Below are 23,942 nucleotides of genomic sequence, written 5' to 3' on the forward strand. Positions count from 1 at the left end.
ATTCCAATTCACCTCAGCCTTTAATTAGCCACAGACCAAGACCTTCATCGAGACAAGGGTAACTGATAGGGACTTCAAAAGGAGTACTTCAAACTTAGAAAACTTTGTAACTGGGCCCTTGAGCCGCCTGCTTAGGTCCACTCCCACCCTGTGGAGTGCCTTCTCACTTTATTAAATCACTGCCTTCGCTGTTTTGTTTCTATGTTTTGTTCCTTTGTTACCTTATTTGTGTGTTTTGTCCAATTCTTTGTTAAAAACGCCAAGGACCTGGAGAACTCACTCTCAAGGCCCTCCTTCCGCTAACAGTATCGCATATTACAACGTACTTGAAATCCATTAATAGTTCTTTCTTTTTTTAAATGTCCTCACCCCCATCCCAGCATTGTAGTTTCTTCTTATTTAGTGCATACCTTTCTTTAATCATTTCCAGGTTCCTCTTGCTTCTTTCCTGTCCCCTTTTTCTCTGAATTTCTTCACTCCTGGTTGCTCCGTGACTCTAAATTAGAACATCTCTACCAGGCAGAGCAATTCACCCCTTCTCAGCACCTATACCCAGATGCTTCAAACCAAAGCAATCAGGAAGGAAGCATAAAACAAAAGTACCTTCCTTTTAGCATAATCTACCATTACTCAGTGGCAGTTATCATCATAAGTGGATTTTTTTTAACTCAGACTTGAAACTTTCTTGTAACTTTCTAATTTACTGCAAGCAAATCTTATGCGTGTAGACAATTTGTACAAATTGTCATCACTTGGCTACAATAATGCCCCAAGCCATCCAGGTTTTCCTTTTTATGTCATGGTAGAGGGGTTAATTTGGGGTACAAAGGACAAGACCAAAGCATGGCAGAGACAATGTTAGATTTCTATTAATATAAACTTTTTTCTTCCTTCATAAAACTTCCAAAAGGTCCAAATATTGCTCCTATGACCTGGCATGTCCACTACTCCCTCGCCTTGCCTTTTTAATTTCTCTTTCTTTTTTCTCTTTCTCTTCCTTTCTTCCTATTTGTCTCCTCTCCCACCTCAAGCCGTCACTCCCATCTTGACACCCATGGGGGAGATCATTTAAATGTTTTGAAAAAACATTTTTCAACAAGTTTCTGGTTACAACTACCAACGTGGGCAATTAAGAGTATCAGCTGAGGTGGCTTTGACAGCATTTAGATAATCAACAATGTGAAGAATTATCAGATGTGGTTCTCTTTGCCTCAGATAATCTTTCTGTTCTTCTGGACAACTCTTATCCTTCAATTTCAACATTCCTTCCTCAAGAAAGCCTCCTCTGCTTCTCTGATCTTCCAGTACACCATCTGCCCTCAATGTAAGCAATCTCAATGCAACTGCCCGTGCCCTGAAGTCTTCCTCTGACACCCCCTACACTGCTTTTACCACCTCTTACTCAGACCCCGTCAGCACCACCAAGCTCTGAGCACAGAGGCCCTCTCTGACTTGCACTTAGCACACAGTTGGTGCTCAGTATATGTATTGTCTTACTGAATAAACAAATGACAAGTTATTTGACATAGTTTTGCTGAATCCCCACCCAAATCTCATCTTGAATTGTAGCTCCCATAATTCCCATGTGTTGTAGGAGAGACCTGGTGGGAGATAATTGAATCATGGGGGTAGTTTCCCCCATACTGTTCTTGTGGTAGTGAATAAGTGTTAGGAGATCTGATGGTTTTATAAAGCATTTCCCCTTTTACTTTGCTCTCATTCTCTCTTGCCTCCAACAATGTAAGATGTCCCTTGATCTTCCGCCATGATCATGAGGCCTCCTCAGCCATGTGGAACTGTGAGTCAATGAAAACTCTTTGCTTTAAAAATTACCCAGTCTCAGTTGTGTCTTTATTAGCAGTGTGAGAACAGACTAATACAGTACTATTGTGAGGTTTCTTTTCAGTTAGTGTTTTTTATTTTTTAGAATAAATTGGTAAAACAGTAACTATAGGGCTGACTTAAAAAAAAACACACAAGGAGCATCTCATTCAACAGACCTTGGAACTCAGAGAAAATGTGGGTTTTATAGTCGTAACAAGAATAATTTCATTTATTCTAATGTTAGATACATATTTTCAAATAGCCTATGGTTCAAACATTTATTATTTATCCTGAGGCCGATCCACACTAGCATGAAATAAGTACACTTAGATGTAGCTGTATCATATGGGTAATTTCAGCTATGCTAGAGAAAGAAATTAAGTTCAAAAGCTCAAAAGGAACTCACAAGTTCAAAATGCAATTTTGCAGAGATTTTTTTTTAAGTCTATCAGAATCCATTTGCTCTAGGTTTTCAGTTGCTTCATCTCCAAATATTCATCTTTACTTTTGAACATTTTCTGCTCTCACACATTTAAAGAGAATTTATAATCCATCTAGACTATGTATACACTATACCAATGATTGTCTTAAAATGTGTTTGGGAAAAAAGATGAGTATTACAGAGAAGCCCTTCATCATTTTAACCCAGATCAAAGCTACATGTTTACTGCTTTTAGATCTAGAAGTAAAATTCTTTAATTCGAGCAGTTGGGATGTCCTAGCCTCTTTAGAATCTAAAATCCAAACTTACGTAGCAATTTTTTGCCTAAAACGTACTTTGACAGCTTTTGGTGTGACTGGCAATTTGGGTGACTGAGCGTACAGACTTCTGAGCCCATAAGAAACATTCCCAACAGACTTCCTTGGGTCAGGCTGCCTTTGGCACATTAGAGAGTAGCCAGTGGAGTCCTGGGGCTAGTGGGAGAGGGAGCATACAATATGTACATTGCCAAAATTCTTTTGTTCTCCTCTGTTCAAATTATTAAGTTCTGTGTTGGTGGTATAGTGGTGACCATAGCTGCCTTCCAAATTATTCTAAGTTATAGAACACAAACTAAGAGAAAATGATTTTACAAAATACTACCATTACCTGGTTAAGTTATAAGCCTGAAAACTCCTAAACTTCGCAATCTACCTCTTTCTCTCTTTTTCTTATCTGATTTAGTACCTAATTAAAATGGAACTTTTTGAGATAATAGATACTGGTTGGACTTCATTAAAAGATCCTAAATTAAAATATACCAAAAAAATTCCAAACAGGCAAGCTATGTACATTAAGTGCAACATGCAATTGGTTGCTAAATTTAATAAATCAAGTATATTATGACCAAAGATCATACACAGCTTTGTAGTTTATCTCATTGAAATAAGCCCTTAGATGAATGAATTAATGCTTTAAAATGTGGGCTAAGTTCTCCCAGTAGAAACTTTTCCCAATAGAAAAGTTACAGTTTAGTGACCTTTTTTTTTTTCACATTCTGAAAGAAAAAGAAACATATCAAATAGTAAGCTTGCTGTTCAAATTGTGGTCCATGAACCACCATCATTGGCATCAGCTGGTAGCTTGTTAGAAACACAGAATCTCAGGCCACACTCAAGACCCTCTGAATTGGAATCTGCATTTTAATAAGCTCCCCAGGAGATCTGTGCACATATTAAAGTTTGAAAAACACTAATCTGAAGTTTATTGAAAGTCACTTTGACAGCAAAGTCAGCTTTCTGTCATTGACTGCCTAGTAATTCTACCTCTAAATAGTTAATAATTACCTTTTAATAATAAATTCCCATTGTTATTAAACAAGCAGGAGGCCACTAGCCTGAGGCTGTCCCAGTACTTTGGGTTCCTAATCAACAAACCACAACTTAACTTAGTGTGTAAACAAACAGAAACCTAACTCAGGAGTATATGTTTTGTAACAAACAGCTGGATTTTAGCCAATCACAAACAGCTAGGCTTCAGCCAATCACAGGCAGTCAACTGATTGAATCGTGCTCAAATAAAGCAGATGTTTTATCACACCATTTGCAAATAAGGCAGATACCTTACTGGTCAATCAGGTAATTTCTACACTTTGCTCCCTTGTTTGGCCTATAAGAACTCACTGCTCACATGGCTGGTTGGAGCTCTCCAAACCTCTTCCAGTTTTGAGTACTGCCTGATTCATGAATCATTCTTGGCTCAAATAAACTGTTACATATTTGATTTGTCTAAAGGTTTCCTCTTAACACCAAAAGGAGTGTGTATTCCACTATCATCCACAGTATGTATTTCTGGATCCCAATAGGAATGAATCCCATGTGTATTTCTTTGTTTACATAGCTTTGTCTTCTATAGTTAGGGTTAACTGCTGAGGGCATGAGAGGATTGTTTATTTTTCAGTCTTGTTGATACATGACATTTCATTTTTATAGGGGCAAATTTAAAGTTCCAATTGCCTTTCTCTTTATTTTTTTTTTAAAAAGCATGATATTTTCAGAAACAGAAAATCAAATACCACATGTTCTTAAAAGTGGAAGCTAAATAATGTGTTCACATGAACGTAGAGTGAAATAATAGTCGTTGGAGACTCACAAAGGTGGGGCTAGGAAAAAGAAACTACTTAACGGGTACAGTGTACACTATTTGGGTGATGCCTACACAAAATTGCACTTTTACTCCCTAAATCTTTTTTTTTTTTTTTTTAAAGAAAGAAAGCATGTGTATTAGTTTGCTTTCACACTGCAGATAAAGACATACCCAAGACTGGGTAATTTATAAATAAAAAGAGATTTGATGGACTCACAGTTCCATGTGGCTGGGGAGGCCTCACAATCATGGCAGAAGGCAAAAAGCATGTCTTATGTGGCAGCACACAAGAGAGAATTAGAGCTAAGCAAAAGGGGAAACCCCTTATAAAACCATCAGATCTCATGAGACTTATTCATTACCATGAGAACAGTATGGGGGAAACGGCTCCCATGATTCAATAATCTCCCACCAGGTCCTTCCCACAACACATGGGAATTGTGGGAGCTACAATTCAAGATGAGATTTGGGTGGGGACAGAACCAAATCATATCAGCATGCCTATACTTACCTTTTGTAGCAGCATATGTAAACCTGTATAATATGAACCATTGAGGAAAGAAACATGTTCTAGTAACATATTCTCAAGGTTTGCTTACACAGGTGTTTTTCTGTCAAACACTTCCATTTACTAAAAGAAGAGTTTATGATGCAACTTTAAGAAAGCATGTTTACAAATTTTTTTTTTAAGTCATGACAGAGTCCATGCTAACTATGCTGCAACCATCATGTATCCTGAGAGGTGGGCAATTAGGATTGAATGTTTTAAAGAGACAGGATCCTCTGCAACTTCTCATATTTAAAAGGCATTTTACTCTGACTCCCCTTTATAGGGATAGAGTTTAAATAAGTATTTTAATGGCTAAATAGATTAGTGGTATTGAAAATTTACTTAAATGCTAAGGTGTACAGAGAAAATAGTTTATTTTCTATAAAGAATCTAAAACTTTCTCATGAGCTCACAGATCCTCTTCCTCCAATACCATTTTATGATATCTCAGTCTCATTAATTTGAAAAAGTATAATTAGAAGGACTTTGTTTCTGTCAGGTAAATAAAGGCTGTTTTAACAATTTTCTGTCAATTTCATATTTTTTTCTGGACTTGGTTTGGGTGTGTGTTGGGGGTGGGTTGGATTGCTTACATGATTGTGGTTGGAGAGAGGAAGCTATCAGCTGATCATCATCATGTTCATGTTGCAGAGTGGCCAGCAGGTTGACTCTGGATTGGTATCTACTTAGGAATAAATGGATTTTTCTGCTTCTGCATCCGCTCTTAACTATCTTCCCCTCATGTCATCAGATTCCTGACTCAGCAGCTTGGTCTTCCCCTCCCCAGAGTCCTACCACCCATCAGTCCTACTGGCAACTCATTCTACCCTTACCAGTGTTCATGGGAAATTCTGGACCCCCTCCATGCATGCTAGACACAGATCAAGTGGATCTAATGGCACTAACTCAAGGTAGATCCCAAGACATCTATCTCCACCAGTTCTGTACTATTCTCTCTTCATGTTGATTGTTCTGTTGAGCCCAGTTTAGGTCTTCCTGTACAGCAGTAATTTTCAAGAATCACCTACAAGTTATTTTTTAATTACTAAGGTCCTAGCCTGAAGCCAGGGACTCCGATTTACATAATGTCAGTGGACACAGATCTGGCATTAGTATTTTTGAAAACTCTTAAGGTGATACTAATGTGTAGTTTGAGTTGATTATCATTGTCCTAGAAGATGCAGCTTCCTCAATAACCATCTACATATTCTTTTTTTTTTTTCTTTTTTGAGACGGAGTCTCGCTCTGTCACCAGGCTGGAGTACAGTGGCATGACCTTGGCTCACGGCAAACTCCACCTCCCAGGTTCAAGAGCTTCTCCTGCCTCAACCTCCTGAGTAGCTGGGACACAGGTGCATGCCACCACACCCAGCTAATTTTTGTATTTTTTAGTAGAGACGGGGTTTCACCATGTTGGCCAGGCTGGCCTTGGTCTCTTGACCTCATGATCCGCCTGCCTCGGCCTCCCAAAGTGCTGGGATTACAGGCATAAGCCACCATGCCTGGCCCAACTATCTAGATATTCTACACTTCTGACTGTGAGATTCATACCAAGGACGGGAATGGATAAAGATAAGCAATTTTTAAGTTTATCTCACTTTCTTTATCTCTATAGCTCTCCTCTTTCCCATATGCCTCTGTTGCAGTAGGTAGCTAGTAAGGCATGAACAGGGTAGGAGACCCTCCCCAACCCAGGAATGTCAGGTGACCATCAGGTGATAGGTAGTTGTTAACTATCTCTCCAAAATTATAATTGGGGCTGGGCATGGTGGCTCACACCTGTAATCCCAGCACTTTGGGAGGCCAAGACAGGTGGACCACTTAAGGTCAGGCATTCAAGACCAGCCTGGCCAGCATAGTGAAACCCTGTCTCTATTAAAAACACAAAAACAATCAGCTGGGCACGGTGGTGCATGCCTGTAGTCCCTGCTACTGGAAAGCCTGGGGCATGAAAATCGCTAGAACCCAGGAGGTGGAGGGTGCAGTGAGCCAAGATCGTGCCACTGCACTCTAGCCTGGGTGACAGAGTGAGACCTTGTCTCAAAAAAAAAAAAAAAAAAAAAAAACAAGCTGGGCATGGTGGTGGGTGCCTGTAATCCCAACTACTCAGGAGGATGAGGCAGGAGAATGGCTTGAACCCGGGAGGCAGAGGTTGCAGTGAGCCAAGTTTGCACCACTGCACTCCAGCTTGGGTGACAGAGTGAGATTCCATTTCAAAAAAAAAAAATAAAATAATAATGGTCGCAGCCAGCACCAGAGAAAGGCAGACTCCCAAAAGATGGAAAAAATCTGAAACTGGCAATCAGCAGTTTTCCAGTAAGATCCCAGGAATTGGGTGAAGTGGACTTACACATACACATTATGAGGTAAAATGGCAGAGTTTAACAGGTATATGACCTTCTAGGGACATTCAACTGGGAAGGGAAGAATGCCTCAAGTGAGCATGCATACAACGCTAGTAAACACACTGTGCATGCTCACCTCCCCAGTGCTAGCAGGTCACTGTGGATGCAGACACCCCACCCCAAAAGAAGAACCAGGGGAGAAGGAATGTAAGACCCCAGAAGTATGCCAGTGATAAAACCCCAAGTCAAAGGTCAAACAGTGCACTTGATCTCTCCTGTTGCCCACTTGGCCCTCTTCCAGGTGTACTTTACATCTTTTCATTCCTGCTCTAAAACTTTTTAATAAACTTTCACTCCTGCTCTAAAACTTGCCTCAATCTCTCCTTCTGCCTTACGCCCTTTAGTCAAATTCTCTCTTCTGAGGAGACAATCATTGACGTTGCTGCAGACCCGGACAGATTTGCCACCAGTAACACCTCCATTTTATATCTTCCTCCTACTTAAAGTAATATTTTTCCTGCTCTTTTCTCTGAGACCATGATGGCACATGGGATACAGGGAAGAAAATAGTCATAAGGGAAGATACATCAAAAGTTAACACAAAAATATTATCTTCATTACATATATTTATCTCCCTACAGTATCTGTAACATCAACTACAAAATGGAAACTTAGATTAAAAGAGCTAAAAGGAGAATTAACTGTCATCTACCCGAGCATTTTATTTTAGATATAAGGTAACTAATGTCCAGGTAGATTGACTTCTCCAAAGTCATATAGTTACTGAGTGGCAAAATAGACACTATATGTCAAGGCAATGCACATTCACTCTAATGCACTCTTAATTATTAGCTGGATTCTAGTACTCATCTGAATTTCCAAAGAGTTCTTATACATCTTGTCTGGAAAGTTAATTATATATGAATATATCATTATGAAACCACCATTGCAAAAATTATAACAGTGAGAAAATTATGGCAGTGAAGGAAGTTTGATCTGGCCAATACTCATCTTGCCTTTGGCCTTCAAGCTGCCCTTAATTGTTCCCGGGCATGGGCCAAGCTAACTTTGGGAGATATTTATTTATAGTTTAAATGATAATAGCCGTTCCCCCAAACTCAACTGCATTTGTAAAGCTAATGGACGACCACAAGCCTAGGAGGACAGAGGAGGCTGCATTCAGCTAAGGTGTAGACATAAACAATTGCCAGCCATTATGCTGGAGGTCACAAGACATGAAACTTCCTAATTATACCAGAAGGTAACATCACTATTGTAGAATCTAAAATTGGCCTTTTGATATGTCTTTTCAGGCTCTTTGCATGTCCAGTGACCTATGGCTCTAACAGGACCCACCAACTGCTCCTGTGGCCCCACCCAGATGCCACTCAGCACACAGGAGGACCATTTCCCACATTCCTGTGGTTGCACCCACAATCAATCAGTAGCAAGCACTCATTTCCTAACCACCCACAACCCTTCCCCCAAACTACCTTTGAGAAACCCTAGTCCCCAAATTCTCTGAGAAACTGATTTGAGTAATAATAAAACTCTGGTTCCTCTTCAGGTGGCTCTGCATGAATTAAACTCTCTATTGCAACTTCCCTGCCTTGATAAATTGGCTCTATCTGGGCAACAGGCAAGAAGAACCCATTGGGCAGTTATAATTACAATCTTTTTTCTATGCTAGACATGTGCCATTTTGAGTTAAGTATGTTTCTTCTTTACTATTTCATTTGATACATTTGCTCAAGCATTCAATTCATATTAATCAACTATTCTGCTCTTTTTTCTTTCTGAGAGTGCACTTTAGATAAAATAATATTGATTTTGTTAAGTATATAGCTTAAGGAAAGTATAGCTTAGGTAGATATCATTCAAGATTTTTTTCATGTTTGCTCATTTTAACTCTTTACAAAAAGAAACTTCTTCACTTAATATTATATATCTGACTTTTAGTTTAACATTTTCTTCAAAGTTAACCAACTTTCATTTTGATTAATTGAGTAATCTGAATACAGTCATATGTTGATTAACGATAGGGATACTTTCTGAGAAATGCATCATTTGGAAATTCTGCCATTGGGTAAACATCATAGAGTGTGCTTACAAAAACATAAATGGTATAGCCTGCTACACACCTAAGCTAATATGGTATAGCCTATGGCTTCTAGGCTACAAACCTGTACAGCATGTTACTGTACCAAACACTAGGGACCCCGAACGGAGGGACTGGCTGAAGCCATGGCAGAAGAACATAAATTGTGAAGATTTCATGGACATTTATCACTTCCCCAATCAATACTCTTGTGATTTCCTATGCCTGTCTTTACTTTAATCTCTTAATCCCGTCATCTTCGTGAGCTGAGGAGGATGTATGTTGCCTCAGGACCCTGTGATGATTGTGTTAACTGAACAAATTGTTTGTAAATCGTGTGTGTTTGAACAATATCAAATCTGGGCACCTTAAAAACAGGATAACAGCGATTTTCAGGGAACAAGGGAGATAACCTTAAAGTCTGGCTGCCTGTGGGCAGGGCGGGACAGAGCCATATTTCTCTTATTACTGAAAACGGGTAAGAGAAATATCGCTGAATTATTTCCCTAGTAAGGAATATTAATAATTAACAACCCTGGGAAAAGAATGCATTCCCAGGGTGGGGCCTCTAAAATGGCCGCCCTGGGAGTAGCTAGGATTAGGAAATTCCAGCCTGACAAATTCTAGTCAGACTGGTTCTCTGCTCTTGAACTCTGACATGCGTGCACAGCGGGACATGGAAGTTGACTAGTGATTCTAGTTTCGCCCTGACCTTCTGCCTTGTGATCTTTTGTTGCCCTTGAAGCATGTGATCTCTGTGACCCACACCCTATTCGTGTACTCCCTCCCCTTTGAAAATTGCTAATAAAAACTTGCTGGTTTTATGGCTCAGGGGGCATCACGGAACTTGCCAACAAGTGATGTCTCCCCTGGACACCCAGCTTTAAAATTTCTCCCTTTTGTACTCTTTCCCTTTATTTCTCAGACCGGCCGACACTTAGGGAAAACAGAAAATAACCTATGTGAAATAACGAAGAATTATCGGGGGGCAGGTTCCCCCGCTAACAATGGTAAGTATTTATGTATCTAAGCACATCTAAACACAAAAAAGGTAGAACTAAACTAAAATACAGGATTAAAGATGTAAAATGGTGTACCTGTAGAGGGCACTTCCCTTGAATGGAGCCTGCAGGACTGGAAGTTGCTCTGGGTGAGTCAGTGAGTGAGTAGGACATTACTGTACATGAATATAGACTTTAAAAACACTGTACACTTAGGCTACACTAGATTTACTTGTAAAATATTTTTCTTTCTTCAATAATAAATTACCCTTTGCTTATTGTAACATTTTGACTTTATAAGATTTTTCATTGTTTTTAATGTCTTTACTCTTGCAATAACACTTAGCTTAAAACACAAACATATTGTACAGCTGTACAAAAATATGCTGCCTGTTTCTATCTTTATCCTATAAGCATTTTTCTATTTTTAAAATTTTTTATTTTTATTTTTACTTTTTAACCTTTTTTGTTGTTGTTGTTGCAAATACACAATTACAAACATTAGCCTAGGCCTATACAGGGTCAAGATCATCGATATCACTGTTTTCCACACCCATGTCTTATCCCCCGGAAGGTCTTCAGGGACAATAACACACACGGAGCTGTCACTTCCTATGATAACAATGCCTTCTTCTGGAATCCCTCCTGAAGGGACTGTCTGAGGTTGTTTTATAATTAACCTTTTTTTAATATAAATAGAATAAATACACTCTAAAATAACAATAAAAGTTATAGTAAATACATAAATCAATATAGTCATTTATCATCATTATCAAGTATGTACTATACATAATTGTATATGCTATATTTTTATACAACTGGCAGCACAATAGATTTGTTTACATCGACATCATCATAAAAACATAAGTAATATGTTAAAGTATGACATTACAGGCAGCTATGAAGTCCCTGAGTGATAGGTAATTTTTCAGCCCCATTTTAATTTTATGGGACCGCCATGGTATATGTGATCCATTGTTGGCTGAAATGTTGTTATGCAGTGCATGGCTGCATACTGGAAGAAGTATTATAGCTAATAATTCAAATATATCATTGTTTTCCCCTTAGATTCTGCCACATTATTTTTGGTCTGCACCCTCTAGAAAAATGTACCCCTGATTGATAAACATTTTGCCTAATATCTACCAATCTAGTACAAATACTATACGTTGTTAATGTGAATTTTTAAAAATTTTCTTGACATTTTAATGCTTACTAACCCCTTCTGGAACTAAAATGGTCAAATTCTGGTAACATTTTTATAAAAGTCAAATAAAATTATAACAAGTAAGCAGCCTTCTTTGTAAATACTTCAATTTCCACCCCCATAAAAATGTCACATTTTGCGTAATATTGACATTTTAATAATATTATTCTTCCAATCCGGGACATGGAATATCTTCTTATGTTTTGTGTCCTCTTTAATTTTTTTCACCAGCGTTAAAATTTATAGTTTTCCTTGTAGAGATCTTTAAATTCTTTGGTTAAATTTTTTCCTAGGTATTTTACAATTTTTGTGTCTATTGTAAATGGGATTGCTTTCTTGATTTCTTTTTGATTGTTTGCTGTTGGCATATATAAATGCTACTGATTTTTTATGTTGCTCTTGTATCCTGTAATTTTATTGAATTATTTTATCATTTCTAACGGTTTTTGGTAGAATCTTTAAGGTTTTCGAAATATAAGCTTATGTCATTTATGAACAAGGATAATGTCACTTCTTTCTTTGTGACTATAGTAAACAATAATCTATTGTATATTTCAAAATAGCTAGTAGAGGATAATTCAAATGTTCCCAGCATAGATAATAATGTTTAAGGTAATACATATTTCAACTACCATGATTTGATTATTATATATAATATAAATTTATCAAAATATCACATGTCCAAAAATACATATATCTATGATGTATCAATAAAAAGTCACATTTTGAATAAATATATTTTTAACAAAGGCTTCCATAATTCTTTGGGTGCTTATTATTTGTTTCCTCAATTACTAACATTTCCTTAAACTTTTGATATAGGAGCTAAAAAGAAATTATTTAGGCAGATAGTGAGGGTGAAGGAGTCTTAGGCAAGGCTTGCCTTTTAACAAAAAGCAGCCCCCAAATAATTTCTTTTCTAACGAGAGCAGCCTGAAAAATCCAGCTGCAAACATAGATAAGCAAGCTAAAAGCTTGCACGGGTGAATGCCAACAGCTGTGCCAATAGAAAAAGGCTATCTGGAAACCAGGTATGTTCAACATGGAGGCTCCATCTTCCCTTTTCTTTGTCACCACATGTACAGTAGAAAAGCAGGCAACATGGTGAGGTAGAGAACTCTTCTGCATAACTAAAGATTAGGGTGAGGTAGCCAGCTTCTTTGCAGGCTATGCAAACAGCACACCTAATCCTAACCAGTTCTTCGTGCTATGTAAACGGCATACCCGATCTGACCAATTTTTTGTGCCGTATGTAAATCAAACACAACCTCCTCAAGCTCATCTATAAAACCTCCTGCACTTCACTGGGGACCAGAAGACCCACTTGGGACCCCTTCTCTCTGCAGGAGAGAACTTTTCCCTTTCTTTTGTCTATTAAACCTCTGCTCTTAACCTCACTCTGTTGTGTCCACGTCCTAGTTTTCCGTGGTCATGGAACAACAAACCTCGGGTATTACCCCAGACAATGACTCCACTTCATTTCTTTTTCACTCCTGACATAAACTGACCTAAACACACATTGATTAAAAATCTATGTCTTTTCTTATTGCTTAAAGGGTAGATATTAAATGTATTGAAGTAAACAATGTAGCAATTTTTAAAATTACTGTGACTATATGTATTAATTTATCTTACACCTAGGAAAGCAGTCATTGTTTACAGTGCCTATCTTCTTTGTGCAGGATGCTCCCCCTCCCCCATTTCTTTTGCTAACAGTTTCTATGCCACTGGGCAGCCAATCTCAATCCTTTTTCAGGATTATTCTGGCTGAAAAAAATTCCTTTTTCTCTCCAGTGTTACAGGTGTTACAAGTTCAAAGCTCCTGGTAACCATGTTCCCTGCCACACGGAGAAAGGTCACAATCACCAAGAGAGAATTGGGATAATCTACAAATATGAGCAGGGATGAGAAGTAGAGAGTCCGACAAGCACTCCAGATCTTGTATCCCTTTTCTCTAAGGCTGGCTTTTCCCATCCTCCAGTAGGTTAGGCGAATCAATAGGCAACTTTTTTTAATGTTCCTTTGAGTCCAATTTCTATTACAACTAAAAGCCTGGACTAATTCATGATCCGATCTGAAAACTGAAAGATGAATTCATGAAGATAAATTGTGCTTAAATAATTATTAGCAGGATTATTGCTTAAGGCTATCTTCCTTGAGAAGATCTGACTCATAAACTCTAGAGGAGCAAGGACCACATTCATCTTACTCTACACTAGCACTGTGCCTGCTATATAATAGCTACTTGGTAAATAATTGGATTAATTAATAAAATAAATAGTTGAATGTCAATATAGAAAAGGGTGGTTATACTGTCCAATTTAACACAAAACCAGAAGATTTCTTGACGGCAGAATGTTTCTCTTCTATGTATTTAAACCGCAAGCATCATAACTTTCTATCTTAAGCCAGGGTTCTCCTATTTCTCATCATAGTACTGAGAATAAAGTTTGGAGAGTATAAATTTGAGTAAATGTTCAAAGGCAAACAGATTGAGCTGTAGTTTACATATTCTGAGTAAAAATCACTGCAATGTTGCACACCAACATGGCACATGTATACATATGTAACAAACCTGCACCTTGTGCACATGTACCCTAGAGCTTAAAGTATAATAAAAAAAATCACTGCAATGTTTATTTAGGAATTTTTCAAGTGTAGAAAGTTACAATTACATTTAAAAAATGTAAACTATTTACCAAATTCACTTTAACTGCACTATTCTCAGGAAACCATCTAGCTTTAAAATACTTCCAAGACCGTCATTAAAAAGTAAATGAAAATATCAAAAGAGTTAGTAAAGTTAATAATTTTTGTGAAAAAGAAAGTTCTAAAATAAGCATAGAATAGGTTGAAAGCAAAAGGGCTCCCTACTTACATAAAAACTAGCATTTTGTTTAAATTAGTACATTTATAATTATGTATTCTAAATACGAGATATAGATGTAAATCTGGATTATGGCCCATCTTTCTGTAATGAGTTAAGATGGCTCAAAATGGCAATCATATTTTGTTGTTTAAAATAAATGACCATTATGTTTATTGGGAACAGGTCAGTCAATTATTGTACAGTATCATCAAAAAGAATTCTTGGCCCCGTGCAGTGGCTCTCGCCTAATCCCAGCACTTTGAGAGGGCAAGGCGGGCAGATCGCGAGGTCAAGAGATCCAGACCGTCCAGGCCAACATGGTGAAACCTCGTCTCTACTAAAAATACAAAAATTAGCTGGGCATAGTGGCGGACGCCTGTAGTCCCAGGAGGCTGAGGCTGGAGAATCACTTGAACCTGGGAGGAGGAGGTTGCAGTGAGCCAAGATCAGGCCACTGCACTCCTGCCTGGGCAACAGCGCAAGACTCTGTCTCAAAACAAAACAAAAAAAAAGAATTCTTATGATGATAATCACAACATTGTTAATTTCATCTGGACATTGGAATATGGAAATCATTTCATTTCACAGCCCCCTTTAAACATACTGGTACTTTATATAAGGTGAAGTTTGCCTCTTTTTGTTGCGGTTGTTTAATCTATTTGAAAAAAGGTCAATTTCTTGACAGATGGTATAATGTACATAAAACATCACTGCCATCTATAGTGCATGATAATAATGAAAACTAGTACAATTTAAAAGTTTTTTTCAATGCATAACTCTGAAGTAAGGGATTAATATTGTCTGCCCTTTTCTGAGTAAAAACTGAGTGTGAGTTAATAGACTTCTTTCTTGAAAGTCATGTTTCTGCTATTGAGTGAAACAAAAACACAAAACCAAGTCTTCTGGGTCAAAACTGAGTGTTCTTTTTAAAACAACACAGATTCTTCTCTATTTGATTTCCTACATATATGAATATACCAAAATTTTACCTTCTTATCAATCCATGAATAAAATAAATTTTAAATAATGATCAAAGTCCCAAGCAATACTTCATCTTCTTATCCTATTCTTCAATTTTTGCTCATATAGAATTGTTTCTCAATGTCTCAGCCAGGTCTTCTGCTTATTTTCATTTGTGTGCCTTGCTCCACATGGACTTAACATTTCTATGTAGCATTTCTCCTACTCTCCTGAACTTGTCTGTCTTCCTTCAATATTTATCAAATGACCTGGCATCACCAGCTGCCCACAACCAGGCAGGTGCCTTACTTGCTGTTGTAGCTATCATATAATATCTGCGTTAAATGAATTACAGTGTTAAATATATGACAATGATAACAGGTAAATATTGTTGATCAATAACTGTAATAGTGTAAATGTTAACAGTGTAGGTTTTTCATGTCTGCTAACAAGTTCCCTCATCAGTTTTGCAAGTTTCCTCATCAGTTTTATTCCTTTAAAAGTTTCTTGGATTTACCTAAGCTGAGTTTCAATCATCAGGGTATCTATAGATATATCACATTGAATGTGGGAACCATGTATACTAAGCTTAGAAAAAAATCACAATTTTCTTAATATATTTTAGGAAATTCTATTTAATTCAGTTTAAGGGTTTTTTTTGTTTTTTTTTAGATAGTCATGCTCAGTCTCCAGGCTGGAGTGCAGTGGTGCAATCTTGGCTCACTGCAACCTCCGCCTCCTGGGTTTAAGCGATTCCCCTGCCTCAGCCTCCCAAGTAGATGGGATTACAGGTGTGCGCCACCATGCCCGGCTGATTTTTTGTATTTTAGTAGAGGCGGGGTTTCACCATGTTGGCCAGGATGGTCTGGAACTCCCAACTTCAGGTGATCTGCCCGCCTTGGCCTACCGAAGTGCTGGGATTACAGGTGTGAGCCACCACGCCCAGCCCCTAATTTTCTTCTGAGCTTCCACTTTCTCTCTTCTAATCTTATCCCATGTGCTTCATATAGTGTCAACAATATTCGCCACTCTTCAGGTGGACATGTGGTTCAAGACTGGCAAATTCAGAACAGTGACAATACAGGGATATGATATAATTTAGAGATTTCAATGAATCTCCTCCTGGGCCTGTTTCAGAACACCTCCATTCTCACCTGAACAGTAAAATAAATGAATGTGGTCTTCCCAGACCTATTACATGATCTGTGAAGATGAAACCAACCCAGCAAAGAGGAGGCAGAGATACAGAGGAAACTGAGTCCCAATGTCATCATTTAATGGTGAAGTTAGCTCTACAGCAAAACATTTCTAAAATGTGATTCTTAAAATTCCCCTTGATTCTTAAACTAATTTTATTGGCTTTTCAGACACTTAAACAAATCTTAATTAGTATAGTGTATCTTTCTAGTTCTTGTGTATTTGGCAGTCCACTCTTTATTTTCACACTTAAACCACAGTTTTACTGTTAAAACACATTTGGGGTCTGCCTCTTTTCTTAAAAATATGAAGATGGTATTTCATTACCAAGTATGTTGACAGCCGCTGGGTGCTTCCCTGTAGTCCTCTCAAAGTTTAATGTCTTAACTAAAGAAGCAGACCACTGCTGGTAGATTAATGAATAAATATGAGGGCAAGATGAACATATCAGCTGTCCATAAAAGCTCTTGGTCCCTTATTCTATAGACAGAGCTACATTTACAGGTCTCTTTCTAATCAACAAGATTAGAATAGAAATTGAGTATACTTGGAATCAAAAAGTACAAAATATTTTTATTAGATATTTCTAGAGTGATGTTAACTTGATAAATCACAGTATAAGAATTGTATGATCATTCCAGGCAGGCTTACTATCTAGGGATGTAGTTTGATCTAGATGATAGATACAGTCTTGGAAAAAGTTATATTTGAATCTCTGTTTTCATAAGATTTTATTAATTTAACAGAATTATTCTTGAAAAGGCAGAGCAACTCCATCTCCCAGAGATTTTTCCCAGTCAGCTAATATGATATGTTTTACATAATATTGCCCTATGGCTATAAAGAATAGAAAGGTATGGGATAATGAAATAGATCTATGTCTCTCATGCTGATATCTTCCAACCCCTGGAAACATATTTGTTACAATAATTTTGTTTGAATTTTTACATTTGTATTGTTGATATAAATAAACGAAAACATATTCTTGATCAGCTCCCTTATACAGCCAGTAAGCAGTTTGCCCAGGGGGCAACACACATCTACTATTCACATTTACGGGTCAGTCCCTCTGCTAAATGTCAGAAATAAAAATACTGACTAGCAAACACACAAGCAAAATACAGTCCTACAGATATGGCAACAGAAGTTATTAGGGAGTATGGCAGTGGGACAGCCAAGGATGTGAACAGATCAACTCTACTCGAATAGTATGGGGTAGGAGGTTTCCATATCCACTGTAAGATACTTAAGGAACAACAAAGAGAACTATATCCAGGAAGTGAGAATGCCTTTCTAGATCTGGTACTGCACTGATACAAGAAACTTACAGTTCCACTGGGGCCAGGGACAATTTGAGAGGAGCTGCATCACAAAGTGATCTGGCAATCCACCTTCATCCTTTACCGAGAGGGCAGTTACACCTTCTGCAACACCCTTAAGTAATCTCATTCTTTGACTTTAAAAATACATAAAGCACATCTAAATGCAGGTCCACCTAGAAGCAGGAGCCCAGTAAAAAAGGCTTCACAAATGCCTTTCAGTACCCCATTACTTTGTCATTTATACCTTGATACACGACAGACCTCCAAATATCTTCCACCCACAAACACTCTAATCATTTCCATTGGGAAGTTTCTCATGAAACCCTGTAGAATATTTTAATCCCTTTCATAAACACTGCCATTCGTTAGCAAAAGGTAACAATTCTTTGATAAAAAGTTTAAATAAGTATGATCTTTAGCAGTGGACACATATTTTTGCTGAACAAAAATTGAATTTACCCTTACCAACTAATTTCTGTTTCCTTGGCTGCTCCCTAGCCCTCCACACTAAATATTTGACTGAAACTGGTCAAATATTTTCAGTTTTGAGTTCCACTTGTGTGAGCACAAGCACACGCATACACATCCATCAACCTTGCTTTCAAAAGAAGGTATCATTACCTTTGTTCCTCCTGTTTGAAAAGTTTAGGAAGTCTGGGTTTTTGGTGCAGGAATACTTTCGGATATTGCTTCATAAATGTATTGTGAGCTGATAAGATACTGCTCATACTCCGGCTTAAAAAGAAGAGAGAAATTAAATTGTAAGTGTCATAGGATAACAGCTTCCAAGAGAAAGATTTTTAACTCAATATATACATATCAATTCTATACTATTTAGTCTAAGAAGCAACTAACAAAAATATAAAATATAAATATTTTGTGCTTTAAAAATATCCAAATCTCAGTGAGAAACATTTTAAGAAATACAAAATGTATGATAATGTATGATAATGTCAATGTCAAAAATTTAATTTTTGAAGTTCAGTCTTTTTAAAACTCATATTTCTATAATTGATTAAAGTTTTATATAATGTACTACAGAATTAAAATCCCCCTAAAATTATTTAAAATAGTTTACATCTACATTACTAGAGAGAGTATTTATCTGAATCTTTGCCATCGTGTATTAAAATCACAGGCAGTATTTTTTAGGTCTAGAATAAAGATGTGTTACAACAACAAAAGATCAACATTTTCCAAATTCAGATCACTGAAATTACCTAGGATCCTTTTTGTTAGCAAAAATTTCTGATCCATTTCTTGATAATCATAAACTCCAACAGTAGAGCCCTGGGTGAGCTTCTCTTTTTTAAATATATTCCTCAGGATGACTCTAATATGCAGCTACACCTTGATTCACGGCAAATACCAAAAATGCCAATAAGCAAGATTCAGAGAATAGCATTGTCATTAAATGTTAGGTAATGATATTTGTTTCTGGAAAATCCACCTCATTCAATTTTCAATTGACAACACCATGAAAAGTTGGTCAATTTTTTAAAAAATGCTAAACATTCATCTTGAGAGCTTATTTCAATAATTATAAAAAATTATCATACTTCAAATTGAACACTGACAAACATCTTAGCCAATAGTTGCCACATGACAATGAACATAAAAATCCTCAAGAGAAGGCTTTTTTAAAAAGTCTTTTTCATTTTCATTGTAAATAATAACAACACATTCTAAAATATTTATAACAGCTTTTTCTTCTCTTAAGATAATGTTCCTAAAACACCATATTGATGCTTTACACAAGACAAATTCTATATACTTTAAAAATCTTATTTTAATGTAACATAATTGATTCAAACAACACAATATGATGTGATTTTCTGTATTAGGCATTTTTATTCACTTTCTCACAGTGTATAGATACATTCACCAAGCATCGAATCTTTTTAAAATCTGACCACTGATTTATTAGAGGCTTCCCAGGAAAAAAAAAATTTCTGTTTGGAACTCACATTCTACAATAATCTATTTTACACATCTACCTGTTTTTCACTGGATGCTTGTTATATTCGAATCATTTTACTAAGATCTTTTACATTGTTTTGCATTATTGCACATTTATATAAACTGACAATATACCTTATTTGAGATACTTTATTGACCCTTCTGCACAAAAAGAAACTGCAACCTTAATAATTTGCCTAATTCATATAACTAAGAAGTAGAGGATACAGGGTACAAATGAAAACTAAATTGACTCCAAAACCCATTATTTTAACCTCTGGGATATTCTGTCCCCCATTTAATAAAACACATTAGTTCTTGCTATGTGCTAGGCACTCTTCTAAGTAATGTATATGCATCTTACATAACTGTATTAACTAGATACTCCTAACCATTTTGTTCCTGAAAAGATGCTGAGGTCCAAAGAAGTACAAAAGTGTAGACATATGCAGCCTATACTACAAAACTTGGAATCCTATTCCAATTGGTGATCTGGATAGATCATCTTTGGAGTGGCTAAAAAATTTATTCCCAAATACTAAGACTTTTACCCAAGTGATTTTTTATGTGTATAACCCTAGTTACACTTACACACTTTATGTGTATAACCTTAGTTAGCTGCCTCCTTCACCTAATTCTCGAGAATTTCCAAGATGTGGTGGGTAATGTACATGGATTCAGTGTCTATGATCTGGGTCTCCAAAAGTAGTGTGTCCAAGAAGTGAAAAACGTGGAAGGTTGAAATGGAAGAGTCAAATGCTAGAGCTAGAGATGACATGATTTTTCAGATTGAGCCCCTAAATGGCCTGTAATGCTATAATTTATATTCTAGGTCCCAAAAATGTAATGTGGAACATATTCCTACTTCTGAGTCTCTTGTTGAAACAACAACATATGTCTGTGTGTTCAGTAGAAAATTATTATTGTCTAAAACCATGTGAAATCTGTAAATAAATGTATCTAAATATGGAATATAAAATAATTAGCATGCTAGGGACAAAGAAATGTTTAGCATTATGGTAGAGTTGGAGAGTAGATCATGGACCTAAATACCTATCTGACCCTTCAATTCTGTCCTGAAGATGTTTTTCATGATTTACCAGGCTATGAGTAAATACTACCCATGGACAAAGAAGTTGCTACTTCATTGAAGCTTACCTGCAATAAACTCATCTATAAGAAAATTACTCCAACTTCCTCAAGCAGATGAAAGAGAAATACATTCAAAATATATAGGTTTACACAGCAGAACTCTAGAACACTTTCAGGATTCTCTAAATACAGGGATTATAAAATTAAATGCTTATCGTATCCAAGCAAGTGTCATAAGGTGGGAACTGTGGTAAGCTGAAAAGAGCATGTCCACATGGAGGGACTTGTGACCTCACCCTTAAGACCATTTTTCTCATGTATTAACAGAAGTTCAATGTATTCAGATCCTGTAGTTTTCTACAGAAGTCAGAGATCTGTACTCTCATGTAAAAATGACTTATTTTTAAATGTTAATAACTGCTATGGATTGTATGGCTCCCCCCAACTCCCAAAAAGGTATATATTAAAGCTCTAACACCCAATGTGACTATATTTGAAGATAAATGCAGTCTCCCTAACTACAAGGGAGGTTGGTAAATGTAGTCTAACTCTGTGCCCAAAAAGTAGATAAAGTTTGGAGGAGCATACAGAAGCCTTTAAGGTAGACAAAAAATCACTGACTATATTAGATTTGGATGTATTATTATTTAGAAATGTATTTGTCATTTTATGGATAAGGAAATGATGCATATAAAGTTTAAATTACCTGCCTACGCTTATATAAAGTATAAAAATGAGTGAACACATTCCAATTGTCTTGCTCTGACATTAAGGGTCTTCCATTTCTCATCATAGGCAAAATCTAGTAGAGAAGGCAGGAAGTAACACGTCATACAGTCAGGGAATACTACCAAAGGCTTTAAGTGATCACCCTTACCCTGGTCTAGGCTAGTCTACTCAGTGTTCTCGTGGCTGAGTTCTACCCAGTGGAATATGAAAGAGAAAGCAGAAGGATGCGCCAGATTTAGTGTTTATCCATAGCAGCCAGAAATACCCTAATACAGTATTTCTTCTGCATCTCATTCAGTTTTGCTCACAGGTCTGAAAACATAATAAGCTTTTAATAAGATACTTATTGATTAATTATATCTATACATTTGCCCTCGGGCAATTCATATTTTTTGTTTTAAGTTAACTACGGCAAGTCATAAAAGTTGAATATATTCAATCACTTATAGATTGTTTCCTCCTGAATTTGTCTTACAAATATTATAGCATCTACACATGTATTTGATGAAAATTAAAAGAAATATAAGTGATATCCTGATAAAGGAGGCAGATACAATTTGGTATGAATTAAGCTGATTCTATATTTTATATATGCAATATGCATATTGCATATATAAACACATTTTCATAATGTATGTCATCCTTTTATTACAATGAGTTGAAAAATAAACATTCCATAAAAATGTCAGTGTATTTAACATTAGGCCACTACAAAGTTTCATGCTATTCAGTCTCTTCTGTTCTTATTTAAAAATTTTTTGGAAATGTGAGTTTGTAGCCTTATTCATGGACAAAGCTCATTAGCCAATGACTTTATGCCTTCAAAATTATATTTTTTCAAAGAAGTTCCACATGCTATTGCAATTAAACACTAAGATTAATCTCAAACTTTTCATTTTCATGAAGTTCTGAAGGAAAATTCAAAAATCTGTTTGACAAAGTTAACCGCAAGATTGAATGTAAACCTCTTAGAGAGATATTGATCAGTCATAAAAGTTTACTTACCCTGAAATAACTGACTAAACTTCTCCTTACTTTGAGAATCAATATCTGATTTGCATATAAAACTGAAGTCCTGGCCGGGCTCAGTGGCTCACGCGGTCAGGAGATCGAGACCATCCTGGCTAACATGGTGAAACCTCGTCTCTCCTAAAAATACAAAAAATCAGCCGGGTGTGGTGGTGGGTGCCTGTGGTCCCAGCTACTCAGGAGGCTGAGGCAGGAGAATGGCGTGAACCTGGGAGGCGGAGCTTGCAGTGAGCCGAGATTGCACCACTGCACTCCAGCCTGGGCGACAGAGCGAGACTCTGTCTCAAAAGAAAAAAAAAACAAAAAAAAAAAAACTGAAGTCCTGTAACTTTATATGAAGTATTTAAACCTTTCATTTATTTTTTTATCTTTAGAAAAGGACTTCTTATCTTTAGGATTGTTATAGTAGCTAGAAATAATAAAAGTAAAACTTCAGGCCCACTGTTTATAGTATATTAGGCATGTAAAAATGTTCATTGTTAATGTAAATCCAGGTACAGAATGTACAGCATCTAGATATCAGACAGTTTTTAAAATTTTATTAAAATCACAGGGCTAGAAGCCTCACTTTTAATGGAAAAAAGGACAAGAATGTGAATCACAATCAAATCTTCCTGTAGCAATACATATAAATGCAGTGCCTGTCATGTTAAGTGCTATTAAAACTAGAAAAATCTAGTTATGAGAAAGATTTCTTTATTAAAAAGTACCTAGACACAGACTCAGGAAAAACTTTTATCATTAGAATAGAACTATTAAAAAGGAAATGTCTGGCACTCATATTCCTGTAGTGTAGAACATACCTTATACCTCAGGAGAACATACCTTATACCTCAGAACAGACCTTATACGCACACATGCCAAAATGCAAAAAAAGAAAAAAAGTCTTCAAGGTTTTTGCAGCATGGCAGTCTTGATTCTCTAAAGAGCCCTGTTGTTGCACATATCCTGCATAACAAATTTCTGGTGCATTGTTGGTCTTATGAAAGGTGACCTAGGTCTCCAAGGCCCACCACATTGCAAGAAAAGAGGCGGGAAAGTGAGTGGATACTTGAGATGTGAGCAATGGGCAGAGAGGAGGGGTAGGGTGTGCTGAAGGCAGTCACTGATATGAAGGAGCATGGGTGGGAGGAATTGAGCCATGACCGAGGAACAAGGAGGGGAGCCCAGCCATCTTTGTGGAAGGACTCTTGA

General features: G+C 36.8%; 1 protein-coding gene across 1 annotated transcript in view; it reads right to left on the minus strand.

The window, feature by feature from the left end:
- Positions 1-23,942, minus strand: part of CNBD1 (cyclic nucleotide binding domain containing 1) — a 511,334-nt gene that overhangs the window by 459,142 nt on the left and 28,250 nt on the right. The window contains exon 3 of the mRNA XM_003268271.3: positions 18,561-18,674. Within this exon, the coding sequence (XP_003268319.1) occupies positions 18,561-18,674 (114 nt within the window). The remainder of the gene's footprint in view (positions 1-18,560; positions 18,675-23,942) is intronic.

The sequence above is a fragment of the Nomascus leucogenys genome, chromosome 16 (assembly GCF_006542625.1).
Source record: "Nomascus leucogenys isolate Asia chromosome 16, Asia_NLE_v1, whole genome shotgun sequence".
Lineage (NCBI taxonomy): Eukaryota > Metazoa > Chordata > Mammalia > Primates > Hylobatidae > Nomascus > Nomascus leucogenys.